This window comes from Physeter macrocephalus, chromosome 15 (genome assembly GCF_002837175.3).
Source record: "Physeter macrocephalus isolate SW-GA chromosome 15, ASM283717v5, whole genome shotgun sequence".
NCBI lineage: Eukaryota > Metazoa > Chordata > Mammalia > Artiodactyla > Physeteridae > Physeter > Physeter macrocephalus.
In genome coordinates, this window is record NC_041228.1 from 66022815 (window position 1) to 66036147 (window position 13333).

A 13333-nucleotide genomic window follows, 5' to 3' on the forward strand; every position below is an offset into this window, starting at 1 on the left:
TTTCTTTTTAAAAATCGGGAGTGGGAGTGCACAGTGGTTGTAAAACAAAACGAAAACGAAAACCAAAACCAAAAAACTTTCCTTTGTTCTTTTGGGCCTTTTCTATTTTGAGTAATGGAGTAGGAGTGCCAAAAGGTTGCAATTAGTTCACTAGAATAAAAGACACTGAGTCAGAGCTGCCAGGTTGATAATTAACATATAAAAGCAGATGCGCTGTTTAAGGCAAAAGGGGCGGGGCGGGGGCAGGTCCACGGTAGACAATGAGGGAGGGTCTCTGCCGACCGCCTGCTGCTTATTGTTCCGGCACTAGAGGCTGCAGCCTGTAGCCGCCTCCTCCTCCAGGGCTTCGCTCCTCTTTCGTCCCTCGGTCTCACTTGGGACCTTCCGAGTGCCCCGTCCCCCGGGGCGCCGGGACGCCAGTCCCAGCCGCAGCCGCCCTTCTCTGACCGCCCTCTCTCTGCTTTGCAGGTTGGCAGCTTTGCGCCCGAGGGTGTCGCGAGCCGAGGCGGCGAGGACTGAGCGCCTCTGGCCCAGCCAGCCGGGCGGGATGCGGCGCGGGCTGCAGCGCTAACCGCCCCCACGCTGGGCACTGGGCGTACTCGCTCCGGGCTGCAGGCGGAGCGGCGGCGGCGGCGGCGGCGGCGGCGGCGGCGGAGGGGATGCGCCTGGGACGCGCAAGGCTGCTGCCGCGAGCTGCCAACCCGAGGTGGACCCTAAGGGCTCGTCGCAGGACCGCGCGGACCCCTGCCCTCCGGGGCACGCGGCTGCGGAGCCTCGGGGCCGCGTCTGCGGTCAGGATGCCCTGGGCACCTCCCTGCTGGTGAGGATGCCCTACTGCGCGGCTCCGCATCCCCAGCCCCGGTCCCTGGTGGGCACGACTGCCTGGGCCCGGCTTCGGCCCCTCCTGACGGTGGATGAAAAGCGCCGGAGTCCTTGAGTGCTATCGAATTTGAATTCTAAGAGCCATGGAAGGAGGCACTAGGCTGCAGCCCCAGGCGGGAGAGCAGCTGGAGGCCAGCGCCAGAGTAGGAGCGGTCCAAGAGAAGTGCGAACCCGAGACCTTTAGGTCCAAGAGTTTACCCGCCCTGAACAGCGCCTCCTGCAGGCCAGACCTGAATCCCGCCGGAGAAGACTCCAAGCCCGCCTCTGGCCGTCAGGAGTTGAAGCCAGGCCCTGGCCCGCGGACTCCCAGCCCCTCCGCCCCGTCTACTTCGGCAGAGATGGCAGGGCTGGTGGAAAGCCACCACAGGGTGGAAATCGGCAAACCCATATCGGTGTCCTCCACTTTGGCCATGCTCCAGGGCAGAAGGTGCCTCTATGTGGTCCTCACCGATTCCCGTTGTTTCCTGGTTTGCATGTGCTTTCTGACCTTCATCCAGTCGTTAATGGTCTCCGGGTACCTGAGCAGTGTCATCACCACCATCGAAAGGCGCTACAGTCTGAAGAGTTCCGAGTCAGGGCTGCTGGTCAGCTGCTTTGACATCGGGAGCCTGGTGGTGGTAGTGTTTGTCAGCTACTTTGGCGGCCGGGGGCGGCGGCCCCTGTGGCTGGCCGTGGGGGGACTCCTCATCGCCCTGGGGGCCGCCCTCTTCGCTTTACCTCACTTCATCTCGCCCCCCTACCAGATCCAAGAGCTGAACGCCTCGGCGGCCAACTACGGCCTGTGTCAGAATGGCAACTCCTCGGCCACGGCGGAGCCTCCCACCTGCCTCAAGGACTCGGGGGGAAACAGTCACTGGGTCTACGTGGCTTTATTCGTTTGCGCGCAGATTCTCATTGGAATGGGCTCCACACCTATTTATACCCTGGGACCAACCTACTTAGACGACAATGTCAAGAAAGAAAATGCATCCTTGTACCTAGGTAAGACTTTCCTCTCAGATAAGCTTGGACTCAAGAATCGAAAGGAAGCACTTTCACATTTTACTGGATGTTGTCTATTGTATATAATATATGGTGTTATATCTTATATATATGCATTAAGCTTCAGTTTATTTTTTGTTTTCTTTTTCTTTTTTTTGCCTTAGTGTGGTGTGTTTTATGTTTGGGAAAGAATCAAATAGTTGAGCGTTCTTTGAACTAATTTTCAGACTCACACTTGTCTTTTCCCAAGTAATACAAACTTTTAACTGTGGGGTAGTGCTCCCTGTTGCTGCCTGTCTTTGGAAAAGCTCGAATTTATCAAGCTTATCTTCTCAAAGCTGTCCTTCTAGAAGGGTCAGGAAGGAATAGAAGTAACTGATGTGTGGAATAAGGTTATTTACTACTTTCATCCCCTGCTGTTTCTCATTCCTGCCCCCAAGAGCAGAGTTAGTGGAGAACCCAGACTACATGAAACACACTTTATTGACTTCATCTCTGTATTCATTACGTATCATCTGCCTCACTATTTAAAAAAAAAACTTGAGTGATACCGAATGACGAGATTATCTTTATACAGAAGCAACATCACAGGTTGTAAAGTTTATCCAAGACGATTTTTGTTGTTGGTTTGAAGACCCTCAGTTACATGATATTGGGGGAAACATCATTACTCCTTTCTGAAAAGCAGTAGTCTTGGACAGTGAAAGGGCAGTGAAAGTGATACTCAATGAAGAGGGCTATGCTTTTTGCTCAGTATGACTGCTGTCCCCAGAATCGGTTACAGAGGGTGTCTGAGCCATTTATAAAGTCCCCAGTAACTGGCCCAAATGCATCAGGACAAGAGTTTTATAATTTGTTTTTATAACTAAATGTAAGAGAAAGAAATTTCTATTCAGGCAGAGACGAATAGCTTGCTTGTTACTTTGCCTCCATGTTTTCTAACATTTGTTATGACAAATTTTCAAACATCCAGGAAAGTTGAAACGATAGTACAATGAACATCAGTATATCCACCACCTAGACTCAATAATTGTTCACTCTATCATATTTACTTTATCAGTTTGTGTGTGTGTATAGAAATATATATATTTTTGGATGGGAGGTTAAGCCCTTTGAAAGTAATTGTAGACACCTTTAGGTTTCAGCACGTATCTTCTGAAAATAAGGACATTCTTTTACGTAACTCAGGAGCTTAAACATCCTAAGAAAGCTAATAACCATTCCATAAGATCATCAAATTCCAGTCCATATTCAAATATCCTTAATTGTCCACTCAGAGTGTTTTTTAGCTATATACATTTTCTTTTTAAAAAAATTTTATTACTGATATTTATTTTTTTAAAGTAATTTTAATTAATTAATTAATTTATTTATTGGCTGTGTTGGGTCTTCGTTGCTATACGCAGGCTTTCTCTAGTTGCGGTAAGCAGGGGCTACTCTTCATTGTGGTGCACGGGCTTCTCATTGCGGTGACTTCTCTTGTTGCCGAGCACGGGCTCCAAGTGCGCGGGCTTCAGTAGTTGCAGCATGCACGCTCTAGGGCGCACGGGCTTTAGTAGTTGTGGTGCTCGGGCTCAGTAGTTGTGGCTCGAGGGCTCTAGAGCGCAGGCTCAGAAGTTGTGGCACACGGGCTTAGTTGCTCCGCGGCATATGGGATCTTCCCGGAAGTTGTGGCTCGCGGGCTCTAGAGCACAGGCTCTGTAGTTGTGGCGCACAGGCTTAGTTGCTCCGCTGCATGTGGGATCTTCCCGGATCAGGGATCTACCCTGTGTCCCCTGCATTGGCAGGCGGATTCTTAACCACTGCGCCACCAGGGAAGTCTGCTACATACATTTTCAAACCAGGAGCCAGTTGATATTCATTTATACATTGCATTTGGCTGTTTGCCTTCTTAGCATTTGCTAACTCTTTTCTTTCTCTACCACATAGACTTTTTGAAGTGACAAGGCTAGTTGATTTGTGGAATGTTCCACATTCTAGATTAATCTGATTATTTCCTCGTGGTGTCACTTACCTTGTTCCTCCATTCCCTATATTTCTTGTAAACCGGAAGTTCAGTCTAAAGGTGTAATTCGATTCAGACGAAACGTTTTCAGCCAGACTATTTCATAGGTGACGCTCCGTGTTTTCTATTAGCTGCATTTGGCCATTCATTAGTGTTGCTGAGTTTAATCACTTAGTTGCGTGGGTGATTGCCAGGTCTTTCCATTGCAAACATACATTTCTCTCTTTGAAAATAATCAGCAATCTTTAGAGTGACACCTTGACTCTGTAAATATCCCAATTGTTTTCTTTATTCTTACTGATCTTTTCCTCCATTTACTTTGAAACCTCAGGTCTCCCTTCCATCCCGCTTCTAGGTACCATTGACACAAATCTGCTTCATGAAAAACACAGGCAGAGCCCCACGCAAAGAGAGAACATCCACTAGTAAGAGCCCCGAGATTTAACTTTTCTGGTAGTGGTTGCCCATCAAGAATGAAAAGAGCAGGTACGTATTCTGTGCTGAGCGCTGTGCTCCTTGTGGGAAGACCGAAAATGAGACCCAATCCCAGCAACTGAGGTGCCTTCAACGTAATGAAGAAATATTTCCAGTTTAAGGTAACAAGTGAAGTGACATGTGAAAGGGGAAGGAAGTTCTACAAATGGGATTTGCTCCCTCCCCCCTCCTCCACCTACCGCCTCCTCCTGCTCTCCTTCTTTAGATATTGACTAATAATTGGTGGTTTTTTTTGGAAAACATTTTGATGAATGCCTTAGGACACATTCTTTGGGAAACTTATGAGAATTCTGCTTTGTATTACATGGCTCTCAGTAAAAGCTCCAGTGGCTCCGGACGCGCAGGCCCAGCGGCCATGGCTCAAGGGCCCAGCCGCTCCGCCGCACGTGGGATCTTTTTTTGGAAAACATTTTGATGAATGCCTTAGGACACATTCTTTGGGAAACTTATGAGAATTCTGCTTTGTATTACATGGCTCTCAGTAAAAGCTCCAGTGGTTTGAGTACCAGAAATCTTACCTGTATTCTTTTTTTTTCTTTTTTTTTTGTGGTACGCGGGCCTCCCTCTGCTGTGGCCCCTCCCATTGCAGAGCGCAGGCTCCGGACGCGCAGGCCCAGCGGCCATGGCTCAAGGGCCCAGCCGCTCCGCCGCACGTGGGATCCTCCCAGACCGAGGCACGAACCCACGTCCCCTGCATCGGCAGGCGGACGCGCAACCACTGCGCCACCAGGGAAGCCCTACCTGTATTCTTTTATTTAATATTCTTAATGGCCTTATGAGATGGGAATTGTTTTCCCTGGTTTATGAATGAGGAAACTAAGGCTCAGAGAATTTAAGGGGCTTGCTTATGGGCGTCAAACCCACGCCTGTCTGACCCCAGAGAGCTTGAACTTCCCTCCACGCTGCATGCTTTGTGGCAAGAGGATCTGAAAGTCAAGTGAAACCAAAAGATGGGCCACGTTCAGTAGAGTTCTGAAGATGGTGGATGCAGAACTGGCCTAAAGTCATCAAAACATGATCAAAACAAGACCATTCTCTAGACCTTTTAAAGCAGCTTTTACAGGTTACCTCCATACAAATTCAAATCAGGGAGACTACTATATTCTTAGAACATGAGCAGCGTTAACCTATTATCACATGGGATTTTTCCTACTAAATAACTGGTTATATATCTTTGTTATTTTCTGCAAAACCGTTCTATATTACCTTGTCCACTCCCCACCCTTTTCTTAACTTTCTGGTCAGTCCTTCTAACTGATGACAACCACAGAAGAAGAAGAAGGGGGAAACAAAGCAGGTAGCAGATTAGTAATTGCAGGCAGGAACAAATATCTGAATTAAAGCAGAAACCATTGAAATGGAATGTAAATGTATACCTTAATCTTTTGAAAGTTCCGGTGTTAACATTCTGGCAGCTTTCAGCGTAGAAGAGATGTGGTCGTAGATGAGATCCAGCGGTCTTTGCACCCATTCAATGCCCTAACTCCTTCTGCAAGGGGAGAGGTTCAGCGTTGACCGGGAGCATAGAGAAAGCTTTGTAGTTATGAAGAAGTAAGGTTAGCAAGTCCACCATGGTTTGTAATTGTATCTCAAGGAGAGAGAGAAAGTGTGACCTTTTGCAGGGCAAGAAATTCATGAACCAAACAGGGAAGCAAGAGAGAATGGCTAACCAGGTGGGAAAAGGAAGAAGAAGGATGCTTTTCTAGAATAGAAAGCCACAACTCCGATTGGGTGATTTTCAGGATAGGTGAGGATTGGCAAGGGGCCAGCCCTTGGCCAAGAGGTGTGGGGACAGCCACCCCACCTCCCTGGTGTGTCCCCTGTCACTTCATACCCCAGAGAAGGGTCGGAGTCGGGACAGTGACTTAGAAAGAGCACTGGACGAGGCCGATCTGTATTTTCGTCTGGCGCCACCAGTGACTGGTCAGGAGACAGATCTGATCGTAGACAAATCCCTGAACTTCTTCTCCCAGCCTCTGTCTCCACCTGGGGATTGTTACATTTGTTTCCCGCACGGTCATATTTTGAGGAGCAAATGGGATTACATGTGGGTAAGCACTGGGCCAACTGGAAGCGACAGCACTTTGCTGGGTTAGAAGCGAGTTCACACTCATCCTGGAGAGCAGGCAAAGTGAAGAGCGCAAGATTTTCTGCTTCATCTCAGCACCAAAACCTTTAAACATATCTCTTTACAATTGGGAAAAAGGAAAGAAGCATTATGTAGGAAATTAAAACTTTGTATGGGAAATCACTCCTTAGACATTGTACAGGACAATTTTTTTTTACAGTTTGAATATTTAGTTGCCCACGCTTTTAAAAAAATATAGAATATTGGCTTTATTCCTTGTATTGTGCAATATATCCTTGTAGTTTATTTTATACATAATAGTTTGCACCTCTTATTAATCCCCTACCCCTGTATTGCCCCCCCTTCCCTTTCCCCACTGGTAACCACTAATTTGTTCTTTACATCTGTGAGTCTGTTACTTTTTTCGTTATATTCAACTGGTTTGTTGCTTTTTTAGATTCCACATATAAGTGGTATCATACAGTATTTGTCTTTTTCTCTCTGACTTGTTTCACCTAGGATAATACCCTCCAAGTCCATTCATGTTGCTGCAAATGGCAAAATTTTGTTTTTCTTATGGCTGAATAATATTCCACTGTGTATCTATATCTATATCTATATCTATCACATCTTCTTTATCCCTTCATCTGTTGATGGACACTTAGGTTACTTCCATATCTTGGCAATTGTAAATAATGCTGCTATGAACATTGGGGTATATGTATCTTTTCAAATTAGTGTTTTTGTTTCTTTTTGATATATTCCCAGGAGTGGGATTGCTGGATCATATGGTAGTTCTATTTTTAGTCTTTTGAGAAACCTCCATACTGTTTTCCACAGTGTCGGCACGAATTTACATTCCCACCAACAGCGTAGAAGGGTTCCCTTTTCTCTGTACAAGAAAATCTTGATCAGTGTTTCGGCAATGTTATATTCTGATTAATTGCATTTTCTGAGACCCCAAGGTTTTACTACCAGAACTTTCTGCCTGTCGACCTTTGACAACCATCTTTCTTTAACGTAGGAACATTTATATAATGTATATTTGCATCTAGTGTGACATAACAAAAGCTCTTTTGAAGTCTGAGGGCCTATGTGTCCTAGCTTCACGACTGTGGGTTTTCATTTGTCCACATATTCTGTGCAGGATGTTGGTGAGCAAGAACTGGTCCCAAATTATGAGTAAATTTTAAAAAAATAAGAAATAATTACTGTTCTTTTAAAATAAATTCCTGATGACTTATTCTTTTTTTTTGACATTTCCTCAGTCTTTTAAAAGTAGGATGAGCTTGAAATTAGCTGAGTTCTATTTCATCAACATTTTGTAGTCGTACAAACATATATATGTGTGTATATGACTGTCTATCCATCTATCTAGCATACATTGCTCTTTCTGAGTATGAAAAGCCTTAAACATATCTTTTTTTTTGTTTGTTTTTTTGGGGGTTGCGCCCCGTGGCTTGTGGGATCTTAGTTCCCCGACCAGGAGACTTGAAAGCACCCAGCTGTGAAAGCGCCCAGTCCTAACCACTGGACCACTAGAGAATTCCCTAAACATATCTTTTTTATATGTAATTAGAAAAAAGAAAAGAAGTCACTTCTTCAAAACATTGTCTAGAAAACCTTGATTGGTTTTAGCAATGTTTTATAGAACAATCTATATCTAAATAAGATTTTATATTCATAAAAACAATGAAAGATACACATACGTATCTTTCAACTCAGTGTTCCCTAGAACCATATAACCAAGTGTATCTGTGACTTTGATAAGTTAGGGCGTTATTCATCCTGAGCAACAAGCCAGCTAGGGTAGGTGGTCAAGGGCGGTCCGGCCTTCCGTGGTGCCAGCTTCCTCTCTCTTCCTGCCCAGCCCTTCTTAGCAGAGGCTGCTGCACCTCAGGCATCACAGCCTATCCCTTAGAGAAAGAGGAAGTGGAGGAGGGGATGTGTCATTGGCCAGAATGGAGTCCCCGGCCTCTCCTAGCTAACAGGACTTTTGGGAAGGCACGTTTTAGATTTTTCAGTCTGTGTGGGAGAGGAAGGCAAGTAAGATGAGGGTGGAGTTGAGCAGTGAGTGGCCTCTAGTTACACGTTTGCCTCAATCGCCAGAGATTTCAGGCCTTCCCCCTTACCCCCCACCACTATTAATAAACTATCCTAAGTGGGGTGTAGCATGAGCTTTCCAGATCTTTTTGTTGGCATTTTGAAAGGCCTTAATAAATAGCGCCCTTTCATTTGAGTTCTGAGCTAATCGAGAAATAAGGCAAAGGAGTAAACACATGGGAGCCAAAGTATCACTTAAAAAAAAATTAATTAATTAAATTAATTTATTTGGCTGCGTTGGGTCTTTGTTGCTGCGCGCAGGCTTTCTCTAGTTGCAGCGAGCGGGGGCTACTCTTCATTGTGGTGTGCGGGCTTCTCATTGCGGTGGCTTCTCTTGCTGTGGAGCACGGGCTCTAGGCGTGTGGGCTCAGTAGTTGTGGCACGTGGGCTCAGTAGTTGTGGCACACGGGCTTAGCTGCTCCGCAGCATGTGGGATCATCCCATACCAGGGCATGAACCTGTGTCCCCTGCATTGGCAGGCGGATTCTTAGCCGCTGCGCCACCAGGGAAGTCCCAAAGTATCACTTTTTAGAACTGATAGAAGTGAGCTTGAAAATGTAGTTCATATCTTTGTGCAAATGGACCTTCTAATAATCGCAGTATTTTTAAAAATTAATTAGTTAATTAAGTTTTGGCTCCATTGGGTCTTGTTGCTGCACGCGGGCTTTCTCTGCTTGCCGCGAGCGGGGGCTACTCGTTGTTGCGGTGCGCGGGCTTCTCATTGCGGTGGCTTCTCTTGTTGCGGAACACGGGCTCTAGGCGCGTGGGCTTCAGTAGTTGTGGCACGTGGGCTCAGTAGTTGTGGCTCGCGGGCTCTAGAGCGTAGGCTCATGTGGGATCATCCCATACCAGGGCATGAACCTGTGTCCCCTGCATTGGCAGGCGGATTCTTAGCCGCTGCGCCACCAGGGAAGTCCCAAAGTATCACTTTTTAGAACTGATAGAAGTGAGCTTGAAAATGTAGTTCATATCTTTGTGCAAATGGACCTTCTAATAATCGCAGTATTTTTAAAAATTAATTAGTTAATTAAGTTTTGGCTCCATTGGGTCTTGTTGCTGCACGCGGGCTTTCTCTGCTTGCCGCGAGCGGGGGCTACTCGTTGTTGCGGTGCGCGGGCTTCTCATTGCGGTGGCTTCTCTTGTTGCGGAACACGGGCTCTAGGCGCGTGGGCTTCAGTAGTTGTGGCACGTGGGCTCAGTAGTTGTGGCTCGCGGGCTCTAGAGCGTAGGCTCAGTAGTTGTGGCGCACGGGCTTGGTTGCTCCGCGGCATGTGGGATCGTCCCAGACCAGGGCTCGAACCCGTGTCCCCTGCATTGGCAGGCGGAGTCTTAACCACTGTGCCATCAGGGAAGCCCCATAATCGCAGTATTAAATAGACTTACCCATCCAGCCTCCGGCAATGCTGGACCTCAACAGGGTGGCAGCCCCGGGTGTCCCCACGTGACCTGTGGTCGAGGGGTGTGTGTGCAAGACACGTGCTGAGAAGGAGCAGGGGAGAATTTTTACGCCCCGTGTGCACACTCACCTCCAAGAGGCAAAGAGGAGGAAATGAACTGAGCATCCCAGTTTATTTTCAGATTCATCTGTCACGTTAATCCCCTTCTGCTTTCCCAGGGAGGAACAGTGATGGGGGCATGAGGCAGGCCAAGAGAGGAAAGATCATGTGAATATACGCTCTCTTCTGAGACTGCTAACTGGGTATTTATTCTGCTTTAATTTTGCTCATCTTGTTTACAAGGTGTTCATCTTTGTAAGCCACATACAGTCCCTTTTGGGAAGTAGGTTCTGTACATATCATGAATAAATAAAAAAAAATAATCTCCACTGGAAACTAATACCAGGGGGAGTGACCATTAAGGGATTTGAGGCAATGACCCAGGGCGTGTGGAGGAATTACTGGGATGGATGCAGTGCGGAGTGAGGAGGGCTGGGTGTCGGTGGCTTGGCGGCTCCTTGCTAGGACGTTGGTGAGTTTCACATATACCCGGGACAGTTCATCTGTGTCCGAATGAGTACATCTTCTGTACCCTTGACAAGTCCTGAATTTATATCAGCTCCCTGGTGGTCGCCTTTGGCCTCTAAGACAAACTAGTCAGTCTAAGATGCTGACAAATAAACCAACTTCAGATTCTAGCTGAAAAGCAGGAGGGTTTCCTGCATCACTGTGGAAAAGGCAGTGGGTGGACGGTGATTTATTCCGCGCACGTGCAAATAACAGGTAATAGCCTTGTTAGTAGTATTTATGATACATCTTTAACATTGCTCTGGATTCTGTTATCTATGTGGTTCGGTCCTTCTGAAACTTTAAGGTGTGTATGTGAATCACCAGGGTATCTTTTCAAAATGCCGATTCTGCTTCTGGAAGTCTGGGGCGGGGCCTGGGATCCTGCATTTCTAATGTGCTCCCAGGTGAGGCCAGAGCTGCTGGTCGAAGGGTCATGTTTTGAGCAACAAGGGCCTAAACACCATCAATCTTTGACTTTTCTTATCGGTGGAGAGTTTCTCTCTGGGCTTGGGGTTGGATCCACTGCTGGCAAAACTAGCTGCTGATTGAGCTTCTATCTTATCAGGAAGAACGCTTCCGTCTCTTACTGCATTTGCAAAAGCAAGATGTCAGTTTTGGGTGTTTTATAAGCTGTGGCAGCTTTTCTAAATTCCATCGTGATCACTGTTGAGTCCACCGAGAGAGTGGCTTGGGACAAAAGACGTTCATTTTGCTATCAACCAAAGGAAGCACCACTTTCTTTTTCCTCTCACCACCCTGGAGGCTCTGGGCTGATGGGTTTCTCTCTGTTGGTGGAACTCTACACGTTAGAGGTAAGCCTGTGAGCTCTGCAAACCCAGGTGAGCTCACCTTATAAGGCCCTTTGGTGGGGGAAAAGCAAACAAACCCACACACTTGGCTCTGCTTTTTTTTTTTTTTTTTTTTAAAATAAATTTATTTATTTATTTATTTTCAGTAGTGTTGGGTCTGTTGCTGCGCACGGGCTTTCTCTAGTTGCGGCGAGCGGGGGCTGCTCTTCGTTGCGGCGCGCGGGCTTCTCATTGCGGTGGCTTCTCCTGTGGCGGAGCACGGGCTCTAGGCCAACGGGCTTCAGTAGTTGTGGCACGTGGGCTCAGTAGTTGTGGCTCGTGGGCTCTAGAGCACAGGCTCAGTAGTTGTGGTGCACGGGCTTAGCTGCTCCACGGCATGTGGGATCTTCCCGGACCGGGGCTCGAACCCGTGTCCCCTGCATTGGCAGGTGGATTCTTAACCACTGCACCACCAGGGAGGCCCTTGGGCATCATTTTAAAGAGAAGGAATAGAGATTTTGGAAAAGAAACATGGAGGCAAAATGGATTTTAGAGTAGGCATTCTAGGAATGAAGGCTTCAGAGAGAAGTGAAGGTGAAGAAACATACCTGGGCGTTTGGATGCTTCTCTTGTGTCTTTTGGGGGAAATATTCAGAAATAGAGACTGTGTGTCCCTGCCAATGTGTTCTGCTGTGTTGGATACTTCTGCCGGAGCTGGTGCTCTCACCCTGTGTTTTCCGTCTCCCTGATCTAGAGAAAAGAGATAGGGATTCCACCCTATCTCCTGGGTGGTCCTCCTCGTCCAAGACCATTCTTAGTATCCAGGCTCTGTATGTTCTGAACCTCAGCTCCCAGCAGGAAACAGCATAGGTTACGGGTCATTCTAAAATAGCGGTTTTCAACTAGAGGTAATTCCCTCCACTGGCAACGGACACACTTGTTAATGCCTGGAGTCAACTTTTTTTTTTTTTTTTTTTTTTTTTTGTGGTATGCGGGCCTCCCTCCGCTGTGGCCTCTCCCGCTGCGGAGCACAGGCTCCGGACGCGCAGGCTCAGCGGCCACGGCTCACGGGCCCAGCCGCACCGCGGCACGTGGGATCCACCCAGACCGGGGCGCGAACCCGGTTCCCCTGCATCGGCAGGCGGACGCGCAACCGCTGCGCCACCAGGGAAGCCCCTGGAGTCAACTTTGATTGTCACAATTCGAAGGGGACCTGGTGGCATTTAGTGATATTTTGGCCTATGTTACTGCTGAACATCGTGCATTGCACAGGACAGATCCCACAACACGGAATATTACCCTACAAAAAACGGTCACTGGTGATGCTGTCGACTTTTTTCATCTTAAGCATTCAAGTTACTATGTTACTTGGTGTTTCTTTTTTTGGCAGTGCCCTGCGGCGTGCGTGATCGTAGTTCCCCGACCAGGGATTGAACCTGTGCCCCCTGTAGCGGAAGCGCGGAGCCAGTGGTTAGCACTGGACCACCAGGGAATGCCCTATTTTGTGTTTCTTATATCTTGGGACTGGAAGTAGAAACCTCTAGGTCATAGACTTAGAAAGCATTGAACACGTAGATGGAGAAGACCCAGGAAGAACATGTCTTTGTAAATAGGAAAGCCTTCTAGCAGACAAGAGATAGGAAATACAGATTAACTGTTCATTACTTACCGCTACGTATTACCCAGTAGATAGCATAGTATCTATACAGTATTGTTTTCTTAGTAGATCATGGGAGATACTGTAGTGTGCCATGGTAGATTATTTTTAGCGGGTGTAAAAATACGAAGGGTTTCATGGTTTTTATTGTGACTTCACTTCCTATCAGCTTAAAAGTTTTTTTTTTTTTTTTTTTTTTGGCTACACCACGCGGCTTGTGGGATCTTAGTTTCCCAGACAGAGCCGGAACCCAGGCCCTTGGCAGTGAAAGCATGGAGTTCTAACCACTGGACCGCCAGGGAATTCCCTAAAAGTTTTTTTTTTTTTTTTTTTGCGGTACGCGGGCCT

General features: G+C 47.2%; 1 protein-coding gene across 1 annotated transcript in view; it reads left to right on the top strand.

Annotated features, from left to right (window-relative positions):
* The first annotated feature begins 965 nt into the window (after positions 1-965).
* Positions 966-13333, top strand: part of SLCO5A1 (solute carrier organic anion transporter family member 5A1) — a 135894-nt gene continuing 123526 nt past the window's right edge. Inside the window, exon 1 of the mRNA XM_055091148.1 lies at positions 966-1863. Coding sequence (XP_054947123.1) covers positions 966-1863 — 898 coding nt within the window. The remainder of the gene's footprint in view (positions 1864-13333) is intronic.